The 23,509-nt window shown below is 38.0% G+C and overlaps 1 protein-coding gene across 1 annotated transcript; it reads right to left on the bottom strand.

Annotated features, from left to right (window-relative positions):
- Nucleotides 1-10,823: 10,823 nt before the first annotated feature.
- Nucleotides 10,824-21,787, bottom strand: LOC130103448 (beta-1,3-galactosyltransferase 2-like). The gene is made up of 2 exons (XM_056269692.1): nucleotides 21,601-21,787; nucleotides 10,824-12,611 (listed from the first exon to the last, which is right to left on the bottom strand). The coding sequence occupies exons 1-2, from the start codon at nucleotides 21,624-21,626 to the stop codon at nucleotides 11,525-11,527; spliced, it is 1,113 nt and encodes a 370-aa protein (XP_056125667.1). The 5' UTR covers nucleotides 21,627-21,787; the 3' UTR covers nucleotides 10,824-11,524.
- Between the last annotated feature and the right edge of the window lie 1,722 nt (nucleotides 21,788-23,509).

Genomic DNA, 23,509 nt, shown 5'->3' with positions numbered 1-23,509 from the left:
TCTTCATCCATCTGAAATGCCAATCAAAATTACATGTTGTATACTATTCATTGTTGTTTTAAAGGGGTTTCGGTTACATATCAGTTACTTTATCAATCAGTGTTTTTTTTAAGAGTTTTCTATTTTTCACTATAATTGATTACCTCAATGCAGATATTTTTTTATATAACCAACCTATTTTTATGTTTTCTTTTCTACATAGTGGCGCAAACTGGAGAAGTACCTGTGTGACAGAGGATGCTGTGCTGGGCGCTTATCTTTGTATTTAAACAGTTTGACATATAAATAAACATTGGGAAATTACTACAAAATGTGTCCATTCATTATGCTTTTTTTGAGCTTTTTTTTTTTTTATTCCTATATTTATACTAGCTAATAATGGTAATGGGGTCCATTTCCTGGAAATACAGAAGTGATTAAATATATACCTTTAATACATTGTAAATGTTATAGAAGCACTTCATTTGAATAGTAGCTGAACTTATCTTTGTTTAAGAAATACTGAATGCTTGAATAATTATCAGAGGATTAGTTTTTTGTAAGCAAATGAAACTTTTTTAATTATTTTAATACTTATTTGTCATACAGTATCCAACTGCAACATTTTTCTATTGCGTGTAATCTATTGTTGCATCGGGTTATGCAATGCAATCTGTCATTTTAGTTTTATATTTAATGGGGACAAATAAATGTTTAATTTGTCCATTCACCACAAGAACCTGGAAGATCCTGTCATAAATGACCATATATGGACAAGTAAGTGTGACGCATCTGCTCAACTGGGTTGTCATTGGCTTTGACATTTCCTTGGCACCTACAGGACTGGCTGTGGTTGGACAATCTTTAAACCCATATTACTAAACGTTTAATGTTGCAAAGTACGTTTTGCTGTTATAATTACGTCAGTAATACATAAAGTTAACAATGTGGTGTTGATTTGTTGTGAGAAATTACCCCTTTACCGAGATCCTAACCCTAACCCTAAGTATAAGTAAACTGAACTACAAACAAAGACTATTGCCAAATAGCTTATAATGATAGAGGCTCATGGGTAATGTAGTTTAAAACGTTTAATAAAAATTTTTTAAAAAATACTATCTTTACTGAACATAGGGATATCTTATCATGGTCATTGTGCAAACCTCTAAGACATATTTGAGAGGCAGGCTAAAATTTGGTATTTTACTATAAGCACTTTTTAAAACGCCTTTATACCACCTTTTCATATATATATATATGATTTTTTAAAAAGTGGTCAACATCATTATGTAAACATAGTATACGAATAGTGTTGACAATGAACAAAGACATCAATTTAAACAACCAATACACTTGTGACACTTCGTTGTACAACATTGTTTTACTGAATGGCATACTGTCCAAGTACACAGTGTGTAATTTATGGCTCAAAAGTCTTAACAAAAAATGAATGCACTGCAAAGCATCATAATGTAAAAGTTCTGGACATCAGAAATTTGAATGCTCATCCTGCTTATAGTACAGGATCCATGTTGATCTTTCCCTGGTATATCATCCTCAGTGTGCCTGAAATGCCCATTACAATATAGCCCATGCAGTCTCTTGTGATGCATCTTTCAGCCTTTCACTTCATGTAACTGAAATTTGGCATATTTACTGTATTTGACACAGCATCTAAGTCCTAAAACATATACAATGGTAACATTCTAGCAAATGATTGTCCCAAATGTCATTAATATGACAAATCTTCATGTCTCAATTAAAACAATCATGGTTATTATGTCTTATTACAAAATCTAATCAAACACAATCCTTAATAAATAATATTCACCATATGTTGTTATCCAACACCATGTACAAAACTTTACTGGATAATACAGCATAAATACAGCTAAAGTAGCATATAAAGACTTATGATATTTGAGAGAAATAAAAAAGGGTTGTTATAATCATGATATTTATCTCCCTATCAAAATCTTCTTCCATGTATATAAGCAATTTGCAATTGTTATCGAGCAGTGAGCACAGTACAGTACAAATGATGGACAAAAGATGTGATCAAATCAAATAATTTTATTGTCACAAAACCATGAACCCAAGTGTGCACAGGTGATGAAATTCTTTTTTGCAAACTCTGCAGAATGACAGTATGGATGACAAGTATAGAATATTTACACAACACATACAGTATTAATATACACAGTATATGTTAGGGACTCAATACAAGTAGAGAACAATATATGGTACAATATTATACTATACACAGAATGAAAAATGAAAAAAATAACAAACAAAATATTCACAGTATACATATACAGTGCAGTACGGTATGAATGAGTGAAAATAGAATGTCAGGGTCCAGAATAATACTGAGTAAGAGTCCAGTCAGTGTAATTGAAAAAATGTAGAGCATATGAGGTTGGGGGGTAGGGGTTGCTGTGTGTTTTACTGGTATGAGTCCAGTCTGCTGGTGCGGGTTCTACGATAACCTCTGCCTGATGGTAACGGTGAGAGCAGTCCATGGCTCGGGTGTCTGGATTCTCCGTGCTTTCCTCACACACAGCTGTAGGAAGGGAAGTTTCCTCACACACTCCCTTGTCCTGGAGGGAGGGAAGCTCACCTTCAACAGTGTTCTGTACAGTTCGTAGAGCTTTGCAGTGATGCAGCCAGTCAGGATCCTCTCCACAGTGTAAAATTGAGGGTTGATTTGAGGGTTTTGGTGCTCACACTGAACTTCCTCAGCTGTCTGAGGAAGAAAAGACACTGATGAGCCTTCTTCAGCACAGTATCAGGGTGGATGGGTGAAGTTCTAACCAAAGAAAATATGTATTTAGGAGGTGGTAAATCAGCAAACCATATATAATAGTATTATTTAAAATTGTTGCACTAGACCAGGGGTAGGCAAGTTCGGTCCTAGAGAGCCACTGTCCTGCAGAATTTAGTTCCAACCCTAATCAAACACACCTGAACAAGCTAATCAATGTCTTCAGGATTACTAAGGCTATAGGCAGGTGAGGTTTTTCTCAGTGTTGGAGCCAAACTCTGCAGGACAGCGGCTCTCTAGGACCGAACTTGCCTACCCCTGCACTAGACTTACCATTGATTCCATGGGCCGTAACTCTGACCTGTCAATGTAGAGCTGGAATGTATTCTTCACAGTGGATAACTGATGCAGTGCTGCACTTGGTGGCCACAGAATCGTCTCCTGTCAACAAAAACTCCATCTCTGGCCTCAGACCCATTTCTCCTTAGTCTGGACCATGTGAACTGACCAACTGCGTGAAGACGGACCTGAGCATTGAGTGTGTTCAGTGCCAGCTATCGGCTCCTCTACCTCTTGATGTAGTCTTTCTGTACAAGTAGAAAATGAGAACATAATACAAGCAGTCATAACAAATTAATAATGTATTTAAAACTAGTGCAACATGCCTATTTCTTCATCAACTGGCTTCATCCTCCTTCAAACAATCAGACAAAAAAAAACAATTTAATAATAACTCCAGAAAAACTGTCAGTACTCACCATATAAAGTAATTTCCAGCTATAAACATGTATGTATGAGTATCTATGAATACATGAGAAGGCCATGTTCATTTCTCATCCCCAACAGGACTGGTTGTCCTGGTCAATACTGGTTTTCCTGGCTTGCTCTTTTTCAGCTGTAAAACAAGAAATGTCTATTGAACCCATGTCTAAATACTATTGTTGTTTAAACATATACATTAAGACAGGAACTGAGACGGGCATAATTTTGGGTGTAAGTTTTAATAATGAGAGAAAGGTGGTACTAGAAAAAGCTGTATCTTCAATAGCAAGCTATATTAATAAATTAATTCCTTTAAACATGATTACTTGCTGCCAGTATTGTTGTAAGCAGTTTAAAGGCCTCTTCACACAAAGGATGAGCCCACACTGCAGCTATTTAACATATAACGACACAGAGGAACAATTTTGTTGGAATCACTTTCAAAAATGTTGTTTTTTTCCAGCTGATGAACTATAAAATCTTTGACAGCCAATCAGAATCTACTCGACTTTAAAAAGCTTAAGCACTTAAAATGGCAGACAACATTACCACAGCACGCACTTTTGATAATAAACAGAACTTTATCGTCCGTTTGTTGTGGATGTTAGAATAGTTATCATTATAGTTATTGTTCTTGGTGTTATGAACGAACTTAAAGGGTTAATTCACCCAAAAATGACAATTCTGTCAGTAATTACTCACTCTCATGTTGTTCCAAGTTCCAACCCCGTAAGACTTTCGTCAATCAACCATAAGTTTATCAAGCCACGAGAATACTTTTTGTGCGCAAAAACAAGCAAAAATAATGACTTTATTCAACTCTTCATTTTCTTCTGTGTGGGCCTCTGAGTGAGCCACGTAGTGTAACAGCGCAGCGCTTCTGTGTTGTACGTCATACGCATCACACATATGACCTGCGTCGGCCAATAGCGAGCCTACGTTCTGACGTACAACACAGAAGCGCTGCGCTGTTACACTACGTAAACTCACTCAGAGGCCCACAGAGAAGAAAATGAAGAGTTAAATGAGTCGTTATTTTTGCACACAAAAAGTATTCTCGTCGCTGGATAAACTCAAGGTTGAGCCACTGTAGTCACTTGGACTATTTTAAACATTGTCTTTTCTAACTTTCTAGGCCGGCAAGTTTCGATCCCTTATCTTCTATGGAGGAGTGAGACAGCTCTCAGATTTAATCAAAAATATCTTAATTTGTGTTCTGAAGATGAATGAAAGTCTTACGGGGTTGGAACAACATGAGGGTGAGCAATTACTGACAGAATTTTCATTTTTGGGTGAACTAATTGTTTAAGTGATCTGATTAGGACAAGTTATTTGAAGATCTGATGTGTCACGTAACTTGTTAAACTAGCATTTCCAGACTCTTACTTCTTAAACAGATGTGGTCAATAAAAATCAACATGTGGAAAGATATCATGTACTGTTGGTACGAGAAGAGACGGCGGCAATATGTAAAGGTTAATAAAAAATACAATGGACTTGATATGAATTTTTCTGATATAAACGGTCCAACTACTTACAATCTGCAAGAGAGTTGAGGCAATGGCCAATGACAGCAGCTGGAGTAAAAGTCATAGAATTTTGTACGAGTGCACTTGCATAATATCATATGAATTTGCTGACTTGGTCAATTGTATGAACTATTACTTCATCAACATGACGCTTTATTGTGGGTTCTTACTGATGGGGTAGTGTAGTATGTAAAACAAAGTTTAAGAAACATCAAATGCTGTGCAAAATGTAACTGCAGTAATGTTCAATCAAGGGTTAAGACCAACACAGACATACCATTGGAAACATTTGCCTTTGCAGCTTTTTTCCTTCTCCATAAACGCACAAGATGGCCGAATTCATCCCTCTCTCCACGAAGACAGGTTTAACAAGCCCTTGAAAGCACTTCCTTTTCAGCTGAAACAAAGAGAAATATATACATGTTGAGACAGTGTGTTAAAAATGATCCGTGACCAAATTATTTGAGAGGAAGGACTTTAAGGAAAGTTAATAAAACATAAAATAAGGATACATTCATTAAAGCAAATCAGCTATAACTAAATGTGTTCAACATTACCTAATTTGAAGGACCTGTTCAGCCTCCCTGGCAGCTTCTTCAAGATCAGCACTGGGAGCTTTGAGTTCAAGTTCCCTGTTATTAGCAGCTTTCTGACAGAATTGATCAAATTTTGATTTTTTAAAATATTCCATGATGAAGAAGAGAAAGAAAGAGAGCAAAAAAATGTGTAAATTAATTACAGTTAAAAAAACTGAGAGAGAGAGAGAGAGAGAGAGAGAGAGAGAGAGAGAGAGAGAGAGAGAGAGAGAGAGAGAGAGAGAGAGAGAGAGAGAGAGAGAGAGAGAGAGAGAGAGAGAGAGACAGAAAGTGAGTTTTTGCGAGAGATGGCCTCTTAAAAGAGCTGTTGGATTAAAGGTTGTTGTGGGAGATGGAGATGGAGGAGTATGTGATCTGAAGTAACTGCAAGACAGAAAAAGAATATTGAATTACAATTACATTACAAAAAGGTATTAAAGGCATGGCCAGTGTTGTGATTATTGTGGTAAAACCATAGCAAGTGTTGTGTTACTGTTTCAACTATAAACACCACAGTAAAACTATGGTTACTGTGGTAAAACCATGGCAAGTGTTGTGTTACTGTTTCAACTACAAACACCACAGTAAAACTATGGTTACTGTAGTAAAACCATGGCAAGTGATTTGTTACTGTTTCAACTACAAATACCACAGTAAAACGACAGTTACTCTGGTAAAACCATGGTAAGTGCTGTGGTTACTCATGTGCTCTAACTACAAATAGTAGACAGTAAAAACAGTTATTGTGGTAAAAGCATGCAAGTTACTGTGCTTTAACTACAAATACCACAGTAAATCTAACGTTACAGTTACTGTGTTAAATCCAAGGTATGTGTTGTGGTACTGTGCTTTAACTACAAATTCCACAGTAAAACTACTTAACTTAGGAAAAAGCATTGTAACTGTGTTACTGTGTTTACAAATACCACAGTAAAACCACAGTCTTAAAAGCATGGCGTTGTCTTATTTAACTAAAAATACCACAGTAAAACTAATTACTATGGTAAAATTTATGGGCACTGTGCTTTAACTAGCAGGATCGAGCTAATATACTGTGGTAAAATCACATTCATTCAGTGGCAATCGCAACCCATTTGTAAAGAAAAAACATCAAACTACACTTATACTTACACTTGAATTGCCGACAGTCACAACGATACATTAAATAGATCTTTAAATAAAATAAAACAGATATTGATTAAGGCGGTCAGGGACATTCTTTTTCTTGCCGCATTTTGTTTTTATTGGTAACGACAGTCAAAGGTCATTTGATGACGACACACCCGATAAACGAGACTGTCATATATAAGTATGCTAGAGGGCGCTTCATTTTAAAACGCCACTATAGGTCGTAATACGCTGCATGTACAAACGACATATGGGGTCGTTTTTCGGAGGAGGACAGTCTCAGTCAACTGTGTAATTCTTTCTTTTTCGCTTGGTTATCGTCATCGGTCTTTTTCGTTTTACCTCTTTGTTTTATGAGCAGGTGTCACTCGAGAATTGGCAGTTTAGGTTGTTTCTCCGTCATAAGCACAGCTGCAGCACGCGGCAATCTTGAGTTTGAACGACGGCTCGCGCTCCGGCGCTCGCGCTGTGCAAGAGAGGGGTGTGATCAGCGCGTACACGAGCGTGATTGACAGTGCTAAGACATTCCTCCTGGCTCTGATTGGTTGTTTCTGACCGGGAGCGTGTATTTCTGCAAATGACAATAGGACCACTGGGAGGAGCCAGAGGAGCTTGATTTTTACACAGATTATCTGTCTCATATTCTACTGTCAGGACATAATGACAGTTTTAGCAAATACATGTTTTCAAAAGTTACCTACAGGAGCTTTAAGCGCTTTGGTTTTGATAACCAGGAAATTAGATGTTTGAACTCCCATACTCCTCTACTACGGCTAGAATTAAAATAAATGGGGACTTATCCAAAACAATATTTCTTGGAAGGGGATGTCGACAGGGATGCCCCCTCAGACCCACTCTTTTCGCCCTCTTCAGCCTCCGGCGCAGGCAATCAGAGTAGACAAGGATATAACGGGGGTATTAATAGGAGACACACAATATAAGATATGTGCATATGTGGACGACATACTAGTGACACTTACCAGTCCTAATGCAAGTTTGCCCAAATTATTATCTCTTCTTAAAGAATTTGGTTCATATTCCGGCTCTAAATTAAATCTGCATAAAACTCAAATGCTCACTTTCAACTATGAACCACAAGAAAACATTTATAAAATCTGTCAATTTAAATGGAAAGGTAATACAATTAAATATTTAGGGGTACACATACCTAAAGAGGTCTCTGCCATTTATGACCACAATTACATTATAACAGCTGATATTAAAGCAGACTTAAACCATTGGTTATCATTACCAATGAACATGTACAACCGAATAGACGCTATAAAGATGAATACACTACCTGGCTGCTATTTCTTTTTCAATCATTGCCTGTTGAAGTGCCTCCCAAACAATTCAGTGAATGGAATAGAATGATCTCATCTTTTATTTGGGGAAAACAAAAACCAAGTATTAGATTCCAAACATTGCAACTCCCCAAGGACAAAGGTGGTATATCCTCCACTGATGGTTTGGATACCTTTAAAAAACTCATACATACAATTTAGGGAAGGAAGATACCTTCAACTGAGACACCACTTTGATAAATATATAAAAACTACTGGAGAGAATTCGGGAACGGACCTGATTAGAATATTCATCATCGACGCATATAAGAGTAATACAAACAGAAAACTGATTTCCAGGTTATATTCATAGATGGACAGGGGACTTTCAACAATGTCTGTAAAAATGAGGTGGGAGAAAGAAGCTAACATAAAGATAAGCGAAGATGACTGGTTGGATATATGCAGGACACAATCTACCACCTCTAGCTCAGGTCTGTTGAAGGAATTCACCTGGAAAAATCCTTTAAGATTCTTTATAACCCCCAATATAAAAAAGTCACAGATCAATAATCCTGAACATGGTCAGTGTTGGAGAATGTGTGGTAATATGTCTGCTGGTCATTTTCATTTCTTTTGGGGGTGTCCTATTATTTCTTTGTATTGGGTAGAGGTGGTAAAGGCAATTAGGTCAATAATCGTCTCAGAGCTTGAGTTTAATTTCAGCATTATGTATTTAGGAAATCTACCAACAGGGCTGAGAAAGACAGATAGATATTTGCTACAAATACTTTTAGCAGGTAGCAAGAAAGCAATAACTAGGAAATGGCTAAGTAAAGAGTTCCCGACAATTGCTGAATGGATAGAAATAGTTCGGGAAATTTATGTTATGGAACATTTGACTTTCTCTCTGAGACATGCCAGGAGAAAATGTGAAGCATATTGGATCTGAATACAAATTTAGATGTATATGTCTTGCCCCCGACTTGTATGTCTTATGTCTCTTCCAGAACAGTGGCCAGTTCACTACGTCATGCTGGTGGAGAAAAACGTTTTCTGACTTGCTCCTCCAAAATACCCCAAAGTGGCTCAAAAATATAGATCTGCATGTCACCAGCAGGGTGCCGCATTTAAACGTGTCTAAAGATTAGGCATGATGACATTTTCTGAACAAAAGGTAAACCTCTTTATCCAACGGAGTCGCCTTCTTGTAAATACCAATCATGTAGGTTTTCACTAACTGAGTGTGCAGGGCAAATTCCTGTGTTAAATCATTTATAAACCACGCTGAAAAATCGTTATGCTGGTGTTTCATATGAGGCCCATTTCATGTTGTTTGGTTTGTGACCACTTGATGGAGCTATGTCTTTAGAAAAGGCATAATGTTGAGGCAGTCTTTATTGATACAGGGCTGGAGTAAAGAGTCCTAAAACCGGAAATATGTTTTTAAGCTTTTTACTTCTGGCGATTGTGTTTAGGCTTCAAAGTTCATGAAAGTTGTTTTCGTTTGTAAAGATTTTCTTGATAAACAAAATGTGTAAGAATCGCACAGTTTTGTTGGCCACAGAGCTTCTGGAACCAGGATGATGCCTGAAGCATTAGGAAGCATGGCGTTAGTTTTTACTGTTATGCTGATGATACTCAGCTCTATATTTCTTTGCACACCAACGAAACTTACCAATCACAAAATTAACAGAATGCAGCTGATATAAAAAAAATCGATGACTAGTAATTTCCTACGATTTGGCTTAAGTTTCTAATTATTGGACAAAAACCTAGCACGTAGAAACCTAGAATACTGTCTAACACTTGATGGATGTTCTGTCAAGTCTTCGTCGTTAGTTAGTGTGCTTTGAAACCAATCTTTCTTTTGAAAGCATTTGTAAACCGCAGGCATTACTATAATTCTAGCATTACTAGAAGAATCAGGAAGTATCACCATAGTCTGTCAACACTGCATTTGCTAGAATCAGAAAGTATCACCATAGACTGTCAACACTGCATTTGCTCCTTATTAAACATTGCATATACGTTTTAATATCTTTACTTACAAAGCACTAAATGGTTTAGCTCCCCAGTACTTGAGCAAGCACTTAATGCAATATAGTCCTTCGCGTCTATTGCAAATATGTTGTTGAATATGTTTGTTTGATAAAATGTGTTAATAAATCATGTTTTTATTTAAGATACAGGATCAATTATGATATTTCAAGGATGGCACACATACCTGACAAGAAAATGTCTGGTGGCCATGATCTCAAATTGTTATTAGTATACCTTGCGAATGATTTCACAACTGCATTCAAATTGAAATATTATAGCTGGATCTTAAAGTTAACAAAAGTAATAAAGTAAAGTAAAACAACTCAAAAGTTGGCAGCCATGATTCAAGGCTATAATGGAAATAGTGCACCAGAAAATTGCATTTCCATGTATTCAGTTAGTAGATGGTTTTATCCGAAGCAACTTACACATTAGGAATATCACAAGCAATTTGTTGAATCATTTCAGTGGCTTTTGTGCTCCCGTGCTTTTCCCTTTCCCATTGTTCTCTTCTTCAAGTGTTTAAACCAAGATCATTGTTTATGGCTATGAACCTAAAAGTTAAATAAAAAAATAATTGTACAGCAATGATTACACAGGTTATACACCTCAATTCAATTTAATTTAATTATATATATATATATATATATATATATATATATATATATATATATATATATATATATATATATATATATATATATTTAAAATTAAATACTTTTTACATAGGCTATGTTTTCATGGAACATTGAACCTTGATCTAGGAAAATGTGATTTCTCCCTCTTATGTTGTTTTTCCCCCCAATCAATATTTAAAGAATAAATCATTAATGACATCCACAAAACAGTAAAAAAAAAAAAAAAATGTATTAATGGACATAAATATAAAACCTTCTTCTGGCTAACTGAAATTATAATTAATTAATTGTATAAAATTACAAAATATATATGACACCAGTTAGCAACCTTCCCCAAAAGACATTTATGAAAAATACCCGTGCTTTGTGAAAACAGTTTTAAAATAGACATTACCTGGATTTCTATTTGCATACAGTATATTAATTCCATATATAGATTTGAACTTTTTAATTGTTTTTCTATGTAAACCAACTTTGCAGACTTTTGACATCTCGTGGATGAGTGTTGCGTTTTTAAAACCCACTTCCCCAATAACAGAAGTTCAATTTTAAAAACGCATCTCAAGACCTCAAGTTCCTCTTCAAGAACGTATTATGTGTGAACGGTTCCTCAAACAATCTCCTCGCCCCATCAGAACGTATTGTTAACAGGTTGTGACCAGCTTTAAAAATGTTCTTAAATAAACATCCACCATGTTTCATGTCTTTGTAAACAGAAATCTGTGTTTCTCATTTTTGTTTGTTTGTGCTTCCATCCCAGACAGGGATTTTGAGATACTTTTATGTATCCCAAATGATGCTTTTAGGAAAGTTTGGGATACTTTTATGTGGGTCTCTTTACGTCCTTCCAGATGTCTATTAGCTGCTGTGGGGATCCTAGGATTGTTGTAATGACCCTGAGAAAATCCTCTCGTTTATATTGTCCCAGATAGGCTCTAAACTGTGAAGGGTCTGGGGGGGATGAGGGTGCAATGCCCACATGTTTCACACAAGCGCCCACATATGCGTCTTCTATGTTGAAGGGCTTTATTTCCTTGGAAGCCTCAACTATTTTTTCTGGCAGGTCATTGGAGAAAACATATCCCATTCCCAGTAGGTAAGTGGGGTATTTCGGTTCGGGGTACAACTCCTCCGACACGTACCATTTAGAATTTTTGTCTCTGACGACAGGCCGGTCCCACATCACCATTCCAGTGATATAGTTCTGTCTTGGTGTGTTGGGTGCCAATAGAAGAGTCATCAAGTTTTCCATGTTTAAGTACATGTCAGAATCGACCTTCATACTGAAATTGGCTTGAGGACAACGAGTGGCCAACCAGTCCATGATCACCATCGTCTTTATGGTCAGGTTGAAGTACGAGTCCACAAAGTTTCTCTGCAGTAAGTCTCCGTGTTGTCGGCTCTCTTCCTCCAGCTGCTGTTGAGCTTTTTCCGAGTCGGATCCTCCAGTCAAACCCACCAAGAACAGAGTCATCACTGCTTTTCCCTGGACTGTGCTCTCATTCCCCCACGTGCTCCGGATGGCGTTTCGAGCTTCTACCTGATGGGGCGCCACAGGGACCATCAAGACCAGGAACGGATTCTGCTGACATTTATCAGGTTCATCCAGAATGTAATGATAGTTGCTTGGATGAGCTATATGATAATAAATTGTTGAACCTCTTTGTTGTATTTGTTGATTGGGCAAATGTGCTAATGTGTCTTTTTGATTATGATCGCCCCAAATGCTGTCAATTACCTTAGATTGAGTCTGATTCATGATTTTAGTAAACCATGTTTGAGGGACCATAATTGTGTCCAAAGTGAAATCAGAGGCGTAAGCAACGGCAAACAATAAGAATGTCAATGTAAGCAGCAGAAAAAATGCCGTTTTAATTTGATGTATAATTGGACCTCTATCCTGAGCCAAACTGCATAGAGAAAAACAAAAGAGAAACAGGTCAAAATTAGTCTCACAGTGAAACATCAGAATTTTTTAATTAAAATATGATTTATCACAAAAATAACTCCGTTGCAAATCTTTAACTATGTTTACACGTTACATTATGATAGTGATTTAAGTTTCATGAACTTTAAGTAGGCCTTACACAGCTTTAAGTAGGCCTACACAGCTTTTGTCAGAAATGTTGACACGGACATCACTTAAAGATAGTTTGCAGTAAGTTGCATTCTTTGACTGATTCAGAGAATTTGTTAATTTAATGATTCATTAGCCTGATTTAAATGGCATATAGGATTTCCAAATCACGGGCTGGAGGACGGAGGGGCGAGAAAACGCAAAAGTGTAATGTGCGAAACAATTCTGAACAACTCATTAAAGGAACTATCTCATAAGAGTTATTTGTTTGTAGATTGCAGGCGAAAAATTCCTGTATGACTTTTTTTGCCGCGATTTCGAAGAACGCATCTGATGTAGGCTATTTGTTCATGACGTTAGGAAATAGTCGTCATCATAAATAGTGGGGGAAAGCAACCTCGTCTGTGAATCCAAAATGGTGGTATGTACAGTCTGGGTTTTATTACATTTATGAATAACGGTAGAGAAATAAGTTCTTCATCAAATGCAGAAGTGTTTTGACTATAGCCCTACTGCATTTCAAGATCTTTGATGGAATCTAGAATTGATGCTTGCAAGTGATTTCATTTCCTGGTAAAGCCAATTTAAAATATTTTGAGTCAATAACAAGACACCCAATTTGTTTGTGCCGTACACCTAAATACACCTCTTAGAATAGATCATCGGTTCCCAACAGGGGGGCCTCAGCGAGCTCTTCTTTTTTAAAGGTTCATGAAACCCCAAACCAAATTTTCTGAGATTTTATCAGAGGTATATGTGTTGAACACCATTGAAGACAATGTTAGCATCAGTTAGATTTAATAGCAGGGTTAAAATGGTTAAATTTGAGTTTTTTTCCGCTTTTTTTGTCTTCCGGGTTTAAAATCTTCATCGTGTCAGTGCACTGTGAGTGCGTTGATGACTCATCGGTGTCTCATAATTATTAATGAGACTGAGTTTTCATATCCTATGAGAAGACACTGTCTCTTAATTATTCATGACACCACGTGGATCTTTCCAGTGACATGTCAAACTGTGATATCGCTTAGCCTAGTAGATGAGAGAGGCAATCATGGGACGCAAGCAAGTGTTTGTTTTCGTGGTGCAAAAGTCCAATTGGGTTGAATATGTTTCCCCGCGATGCTGCCCGTGCCCGGGCTAGACTCTGGCTCTGGGCGGTTGGTTTTCCATCAACCACGGACACATCTAAACGTGTGTGCCGCAAACATTTTTCTCGAGAGAGCTTCGAGAATTGGAGAATGGTGGACTTCGCCTTGTTGACGACCAATGCAGGTTGCGTCTTGCGAGTGATGCGGTACCAAGTCCCGAGGACTTTCCCAGCAAACATGCCAGTGCGGGCCCACTGTGGGCAAGTGTGGGTTTTCTGTGGGACAGTGTGGGCAAGGGCAAACCCTTTGGGGCCCCATTTGGGCTTTCTGAAGGCAAGCCCACAGTGGGCTTGCCCACATATACCCCTCAAGGGCCCCTAGTGGGTTAGCCCATGCGGGGCCCATAGCAGTTTTGCCCATTTGGGCCCCCATGAGGGTTTACTGTGGGCAACCCACTGTGGATTTGCCCACAGAAAACCCACACGGGCCCCTAGTGGGTTAGCCCATGCGGGGCCCATAGCAGTTTTGCCCATTTGGGCCCCCATGAGGGTTTACTGTGGGCAACCCACTGTGGGTTTGCCCACAGAAAACCCACATGGGCCCCCAGTGGGTTAGCCCATGCGGGGCCCATAGCAGTTTTGCCCATTTGGGCCCCCATGAGGGTTTACTGTGGGCAACCCACTGTGGGTTTGCCCACAGAAAACCCACATGGGCCCCCAGTGGGTTAGCCCATGCGGGGCCCACAGCTGTTTTTCACTATGGGGCCCCCATGAGGGTTTACTGTGGGCAACTCACCATAACGGTACATTGTTTTAAGTTGTTTAACAGTCATATGTTTTAAGATTAGAAGGTTTAAGATTAGATGCTTAATCAAACTATTTAACGATCCCGTAATATGTCATAAATGTTATTTCATTCAACAGTCCATAATTAACTAAAACTGCACATAATGGATTATGAGCATGTGCATTTAAAATAACAAATTTGTGACTTATAAGGAATTATAAAAAATAATATAGATGTAACTAGGCTATATATTGTAGGTCTTAATGAGTCTTTATAAATATATTTATAGAATAGTAATATTGCTCATAAATAAGTATAAATGGTGCTATAATTCATTATAAGCATGGACTGCATATAAAGTGTTACCGTATTTATTAAATAAAATTAACTTATTTGTCACAATAAAAACAATGCAAATGGGTTACTGATTTGTTTTGGTATTCATCAGTGATGTATATTTATTATAATACAATTATATATTGTTGATACTAATAAATATATCACTGATGTAACGACTGAGACCAATCAGACACAAACGAAACTGCAACGTCACGGGACCGTAATTTCATTACCATCTTTAATTTATATAAAGCAGTGTTTAGTGCTTTCATATTCTCTTTTAATGTAAAAACAAAAAACAAAAAAAAACATTGGTCATAGAACTGCACAATGATTTTTAAATTCATGATTTAAAATTAATGATATTTTAAAATGTTAAATGTTGTATTTCTAGATGTTTAAATGCTGTGTGCCTTTTGAATTGTTCTATGGTTTCAATGCGCGTGCGCGTAAACATTGAGTCGCATTCAAAGCTGTCTGATTCAAAGACAGGAGCGCACGCGAGCAGATGGAAACCATGGAAACGAGGAAACCTCATCAACTGACAAAAAGCAAAACTAGCGTCTCTCGCTGTTGTTTTCGCTACTTTCAGGTAAGTTTAGTTAACATAATCACACAAATAATACATACAAACGTTCCTGACACCTTTCTTACGTATAATTGATACGCTTCTGTTGAATATTTACTTTATAGAAATGGTTTTGTGTCTTCGAAAAAGTCCGTTAGCATCTCAACCGTTTTCAGAATAGGTAGCAGCTAGCTAAGGTAAGGTAACGTTACACTTGAGCTCTTGTTTTACATAAGTTTGGGGTTTTAACCACATCTTTGTGTTGATAACAGTTTTTGATAGTTTTGTTTTGCTGGTAAAACCCTGAAAAACCTCTACAACAAAGGGAGAATTATTGTTTAAACATGATAATAATTTCATATGCATTTATTGCACAATATATATTACCTTAAGATTATATATATATATATATTCTTTATCTTTTCTGCATTTCATCTCTAGCTTGCTTCCTTGTAATAAACCCTTTGTTCTATTGTAAATCCTATGTAACAATTTTGGCTCTGTGACACATTGCATGTTATGTTCTAATCTAGAACCTTTGTTGTGGAGGGTTTTTTTTTCTGTCCCTCCTGAAATCACTTTTATTATCAATCTTCTAGAAGATCATCATGCTGATGGCCTGCTGCACCCCCTGTCCAAGACAACCTCCGTGCGGCTATGAACTCGACTAGTAAGCAAAACCTCAAACATGTTCAAACGTTGGGGGTCTGTAGGTTTATGCTTTTTAATGAAGTCTCACACTTTACATTCATTAACCCCAGTTTTTTTCAGTGATGTCGTCCCTGAGAAGCCTGAAGGCTGAATAGGCGGCAAATATAATGTTATAATGGTCATAGTTATAATAATTAATTTAACTATTATGATAACAGGAAATCATGGTCATTGGTGTTTATATATATTTTTTTTCTCTAGGTGTGTTTTTAACTATGTTGGCCAATGAGACAGACACCATACTGTCCAACTCAAAGATATATATATTTTTTTTATTAATAAATACTGAAATTCTTTTTACTTTTAAATGCTGAATTCAGGGAGTCGACAACTTTAGGCATAGTTATTTTTCACAGATATCTGGCCAGTTTACTCATGGCTCATACTCTTAGCCTTTAAAATGTTTGAATTTATATCCACAATGCAATATCAGGGGGTAAAGATATCATTAGAGTTTTTAAAGTTATGGCTATGCTCTTGTTACCAGATGAGATATAATCATTTGACCCTGTGATTCTTCAGGACCAGATCTTGATGCCATCCACACTCAGTACATGACGAAGGTGAGTTTCCCAATATCACAAACCAAGAGATAGAACACAACAGGCCTTCATCCATATTAACTCACCCATACGTAGGGATAGGTACCAAAACCCGGTATTAAACATTAAACGGGCCCTGGGGCCAAATTAAGGAAGACCGCATAAGCCCAGACGTTATCAGTTCTGCTGACGGTACTGAAGAAATTACACACACTATTTATTATAGACATTGTCTTGCAAATTCTGTGAGGATTAGGAGGGGTGTTTTAAACAGTCTTCATACAACATGTTTTTCAGGCTGGTTGTTTGTAATTTTGTAAGAGTAGGGAGAAAATAAAACCTTTATTAAACATTAATGAAACGCATGTTTATGTTTTGTAAATGATTAGTTAATCATTAACTAAGCAATTGTAAATTACTTATAACTGAATCTACAAAACATGATACATACAACAATTAACATATCACTTATTAAACATTTATGAAACGCATAATCATGTTTCATAAAAAATTGACTTAATCATTTACTAATCACTTGTAAATGACTTGTAACAATTTACAAAACATTCATAAAATGTTAGTATATCACTTGCTAATCATTTATGAGTGTTTTGTAAACCCTTAGTTCATCATTAACTAACCAATTATAAATGACTTACAACTGAACGTTATTATAAGCCGCAGCTCTCTCATTAGTCGCCTTTCCACTGCCGGGCCAGGGCCGAGCCGTGCTAGTGCGTGCTAGAGCCAGTCGCGTTTCCACTGTCACTTCCGGGGCTTGATCGGGGCTTACTCGGGTCCAACGGCCAGGATTTCTGGCCCGTCGAATACCTTGGGCCAAAGCGGGCCAGCTCGGGCTAGAGGCGTGCTCAAGGTAAAAGGCGGAGTTTATCGGTGTTATGGAACGTTATGATCTGAAGCAAGATGCACATTTCACTTTTTTATATCGCGCAAAATAATCGCTGCTCGAAAAGGTGAATCGCCTGTACTGGTCTGTCGAAGATACCAAAGCTCTTCTGAGCATTTGGGCAGAAGAAAGGGTACAACGTCAATTTGACGGCGTGTGAAGAAACGAAGACGTTATAAAATACATCGATGCTGAACTTTCTAAGCTAAGCATTCAGCGAGCAACGCTTCAAGTTTAGGAAAAAAAAAGTTGCGGGCGCAGTATTGTACAAGGCGATTCAAACGCACAATGGACAAAGCGGAGCTCAGAGAAGGAACTTTCCAAATTCCATGGTTCGACTTGATGGACAGTGTGCTGGGTCACCGTCCCTCTGTTAGTGGCGACTCGCGAGACAATCTGGACACTATTGCAGGCTGCAGCCACGGCCGGTGAGTTAAAGGGATACTCTACTGGTTTTTCATATTAAACTGTTATTCCGTGAAAAGTCCTCTCCTCCTCCCTCTCATTTCAACGGGAGCGGACTTTTCACGAGTGATGATATTACTGCGCCGAGTCGAAGTGCTCCCAAGCACTTGCTATGGTATTCTGCCATACAATATAGTTATCCATTGTACACGCTTAGAAAAGCGCAACGTTTTATTTTGTGTCACCGTTCTTGGTCGAGTTACACTACTCTAGTAACTGTGTTTAAATAGGGAAAACGTGGAGGTGTTTGGTCGCTTCTCTTCTTGGCACGTATTGAATGAACAGGGCTGAGATAAGATCTAACAAAGTTTCGCCGCAAGACAGCGATTTAGTGCACGCACTGAGACGAGAGAGGTATGTATCAACTCGTCTTAGTTAAGGGAATAACATAGTTTAATATGAAAAACCAGTAGAGTATCCCTTTAATATACATGCTATCTTCCTAACTTAAAAAATAAATAAATTCATAATACCCGCTGAAATGGGTTGGGTAGCGGGGGCGGGGTTTAGGGCAGCGCTGCGGGGCTACTGGCCCGGCAGTGGAAACGCAAGCCCGGTGCTTGAGGCCCGAGGCCACTGGCTCGGCTCGGCTCGCTGTTAGCCCTGGCCCGGCCCTAGCCCGGCAGTGGAAACGCGGCTATTGACCTAGTAGTCAGTCATTCTCTCAGTTGAGCATTTATAAATAGCACCTAGAACAACCCTTATTTTGTTTTTAACATTTGTATTTCAATTGATCCTTTCTCACTTAGATGCTGTGAAAAAAATCAGTCAAGCCACTGCATGTGAGGTGGAAGCCTCTATAAAGACATGGCTCCGTGATGCCAGGGACGGAGATGGGGGAAGGCAAGGAAGGGCCAGAACTGCAGAAATACCTACTGGTGCCCCTGAGGGGATTGCTTTTTAATTTACTTTGACGTGTTTTAAGTGTTCTGTGTTTCTGTTTTTGTGGTTATTGCTGTTTTAAACTGTATTATTATTAATTATAATTATTATTTAATATAAATAAATTATTTGGGGAAAAAAACATGACCCTCGATTTATTGCTGCTAACAAGTGCAATTGTACTGCATATAGTAATATGGGTGTACACACTCTGTGTGCTCAAACTTTGCACCTGCACCCACAGTGTGCCCACATCCAGCCCACATGAGGGCCTGCTCTAATTTGTGTGGGCCAGCCCAAAGTCAGCCCACACTTTGAGCTGTCCCACTGGGGTCCCAAAGTGTGGGGCCCACACGTGCCCCGCATTTCACGCCGGTATCTGGGCCCACAGTGGGCTGCCCGCAATGGCCCCACATGGGCCCCTATAAGGGTTTGCTGTGGGCCCACAACTGGCCCCAATGGGGGCCCACTCTACTTACTGTGGGCCTGCCCACAGTCAGCCCACACTTTTGGGCTGTCCCACTGGGGCCCCACCTGGGTCCCAAAGTGTGGGGCCCATACGTGCCCCGCATTTCACGCCGGTATCTGGGCCCACAGTGGGCTGCCCGCAATGGCCCCGCATGGGCCCCTATAAGGGTTTGCTGTGGGCCCACAACTGGCCCCAATGGGGCCCACTCTACTTACTGTGGGCCTGCCCACAGTCAGCCCACACTTTTGGGCTGTCCCACTGGGGCCCCACCTGGGTCCCAAAGTGTGGGTCCCACACGTGCCCCGCATTTCACGCCGGTATATGGGCCCACAGTGGGCTGCCCGCAAGGGCCCCATTCGGGCCCCAAAGAAGCATGTTTGCTGGGTTTCTATCCCTTCAGAGGTGTGTGTGTGTGTGTGTGTGTGTGTGTCTAAAATGAGACGTCATCCACCTCCACAGAGCCATCTTTATTATGGGGGTTCAGGGGGCGCGTAGATCATATGCACGTAACGTTTTTTTTTAAGCGGAAAATTAATAATTTTCAAATATATGTATTTATAGTGTCTATATAAACAACTATATATTTTATAATAACATTATAATTATACATGTAGCCTACATTAATATGTTCTCAATAGAATTATGATTACTGTAGGCTAATATAGCAGGGCATTCAGTTACTTTTGAAAGGACAATAATAAAGTGTCGTATTTCATAAGACTTTAACTTTGCCAGCTATAAAAAAAATCTAGCATTTCCTCACGTTTTACCACTGCTTTTAGTGACAGTCGATATGCATGGGATACTGGCGATGACAGTGATGGCCATACCACACCCCTTCTCACAGCCATCCACGCCCATTTAAGTTGCATTTTTCAAAAAGATTGTGAGCTAGACTTGAGCTGAAAGAGGGGGGTTTCATGACCCTTTAAATAATGTCTGTCAGTGGAACACACGCACAATTTTTTTTTTTTTTTTTTCATACAAAAAAGAAAATAAGCTCCTAAAAAAATTGGACCCCACTGACCTTCATTGAATGGACCAAAAAAAAAAGTGTTTTTTTTTTAGATTGAGTAAATCATCTGTTCCTAACGGGGGTCTCGGCCCACAAGGGAGCCCACAACCTTCACTGAGGCCTACGCCTACGCTACGCTGAATGAGGGTCGCGTCATATTAAAGCAGGAGTCCGCAACTTTTTTTATGTTCAAAATTTACTAAATATATATAATGAGCGAGTACAGTATCCATTTTCCAAACCGTGTTTTTTTCTTATCCTGAGTCACTATGGTACACCTATAATAATATTGGGACTATTTTACACTGGTTCGGGTCGTACCGCTGCGTGTAGCCCAGTGCCTGCGAGACTCGTCATAGACATAAACAGAGAGAAGTAGCTTCGGCTACAATGCTCTTCCGCAAGACGCATTATTCTCTTAATAAGCATGAAAAAAGTTAAATATTATCTAATAATATGCTAATAATACTTATTATAATATAAATGCAAAAAAAGTTTGGGAACCACTGTCTTAGATGATACATGTTTTTGATTTCTAAATTAAAATTCATGATTTCAAGCTAATGTTTAAATGTAAAATGTTTTCATTTTATATGAATTATTACATATCACATTTGTGTTTCCCTTTTCTATCACATATTGAAAGACACTGAACAAAAGAAAGTGTAATTATATAGCCTATACACTCACACATACACATCTGAGCTCCTCCATCGAATCAGTGACCAGTTTATTCATGGCACATCAAATTCTAAGTTACTCTAGTTGAGATATCTTCAACTCTGCTCCTGGGGACCCACTGTCCGGTAGTTTAGAGTATTTTCAAACCTAATCACACACCTTAAGCAGCTAATGAAGCTCTCCAGGATCGCTTGAAAATACACAGGCAGGTGTGTTGAAGCAGGTTGGAAATAAACTTTAAAGGACAGTGTGTCCCCAGGAGCAGAGTTAAAGACTTCTGCTATAGTTTGTAAGACGTTGTAAACAACACAAATGACATTATAAAATATCTAATAATAAAACAAATAATTAAATGATGGGTTAGCTTACCTGTGCCAAATGTTTTTAATAGCCATTCTTGTGTGTTCAACTAGTAACCATACTACTTCACGTATTCCTTCCTGAATAGTCTCTTAGACCTAATAACCAGGAAGCATTTATTTTCTCTTGCACCTATGAACAAACCCACAGCTGAAACTTGTCCATCTTCAATGATAATACTCATTTTTGAATGCAATCATAGATTGATAGACATATCTATCTATCTATCTATCTATCTATCTATCTATCTATCTATATATATATATATATATATATATATATATATATATAGAGAGAGAGAGAGAGAGAGAGAGAGAGAGAGAGAGAGAGAGAGAGAGAGAGAGAGAGAGAGAGAGAGAAGCTACACACATCCAGAATCTATGGGAACATCCTCTCTAAGGTATTGTTCTCATTATGGGGTTAGGTTTGTTGCCGTGAGTAACATAATAGCTGCACCTTTATCAGGAGCCCTGTTATTGTCAGAATGAATTTGATTCTTATGAAGTGAGGTGAAAAGTTGCTTTAAACCTTGAAGAGGAATAAACGCACATAATGGAATAATACTTCCTTGCTAAATGTAGGCTACTATAACAGACACTCCCAAATTTCTAGGGAACAAGGTGTATTTCCAATTTGTTTACTCTGATGATTAGAAACATTCATGAGCTTATTCACGGTTGGTCTTTGTTCAGTAGGCTTAACTGTCTTCTTACAAATGGACAATTTCAGAAATGTTGTGAAACCAGTATTTCTGTTTTTTTTTGGTTTTCTATCAAATGTTTGTCTAGCACGCCCGCCGTCCGACTGGTGTTGCTGCAGTAAATGAATTCTGTTGGGTAAAACAATGAGACAGATAAAGTTGTGCTGTTATCATTAACGAGTCACTCTTGTAATCTTTTATTACAATAATTCAAAGATTATGTATATATTTTTTTGTATAATTAAATCACAATCTCTTGTGTCACCTTACATGTGACTCACTCAAACAAAACACAAATAAACATGTTACACCACTCTTGTAAGTGTCTTTCTTCTTATACTCAGGTAGTATTTTTCTCAGATAACTCAATACTCTTTCCCGTAAAACATACATCACCATGTATTAGTCTCTGTTGTCTGTGCAAATGTATCCTACTAAATAGCCTACTGTATAACTAAATAGTTGAGCGAACCATTTAAACTGAATTACAGTACAGCGGATATACTTAATCAAAAGATCATTAGAACAACCAAATATCAGCAGTAACCTATAATATAGAATGCAAAGATATATATTCAACAATTAGCGTTATATATGTAGATGTATCTACATATACATATACTTCAATCTTATATCCCATGGCGATTGCTTAATACATCGCTTTTTATGCTATAAACACTATAAACATCACATTAATTTGGGTATTCAGTGTGCTGGAGCCTCTAACCATTTAGATAGTATAATACTAATACCAGGCCTAACGCGGTACGTCCGCGAATGAAACGTAATTTTCATAAACACAACACCGTCTCTATTAAACATCTTAACTTTACTCAGGAAATGTATAACCCTCTTAAAACAGTGTACACACGGTATCACCATATTGTTTCATGTTTTTATGTCCATGGTGATTGATTTCACCCACCTGTTTGGTAAAACAATGAGACAGACAAAGTATTGGTATTACTCATCACAAGTTCAGCATAATAACAGTAATTGAAACAATATAGACATAATAAAATAAATCAAATACATAAAGAAAAATATAATTATTCCTATGACTATACATACAGGGTGTCACACTTGGAATAAAAACATTTTTATATAGTTGCTGTTGTGTTGCAGCAGTGCTGACTTATGTCTCATACAGATGAAAAACAAGTAAAATTGACTTCATTATTCGGTTTTAAGTTTTTGCTCTCACTTTTTTAAAGTAAA

This window comes from Rhinichthys klamathensis, unplaced genomic scaffold, assembly GCF_029890125.1.
Source record: "Rhinichthys klamathensis goyatoka isolate OS25496 unplaced genomic scaffold, OSU_Roscu_1.1 h1tg000289l_1, whole genome shotgun sequence".
NCBI lineage: Eukaryota > Metazoa > Chordata > Actinopteri > Cypriniformes > Leuciscidae > Rhinichthys > Rhinichthys klamathensis.
Note: the sequence above shows the minus strand (reverse complement) of the source record. Positions and strands in the feature narration are given on the sequence as shown.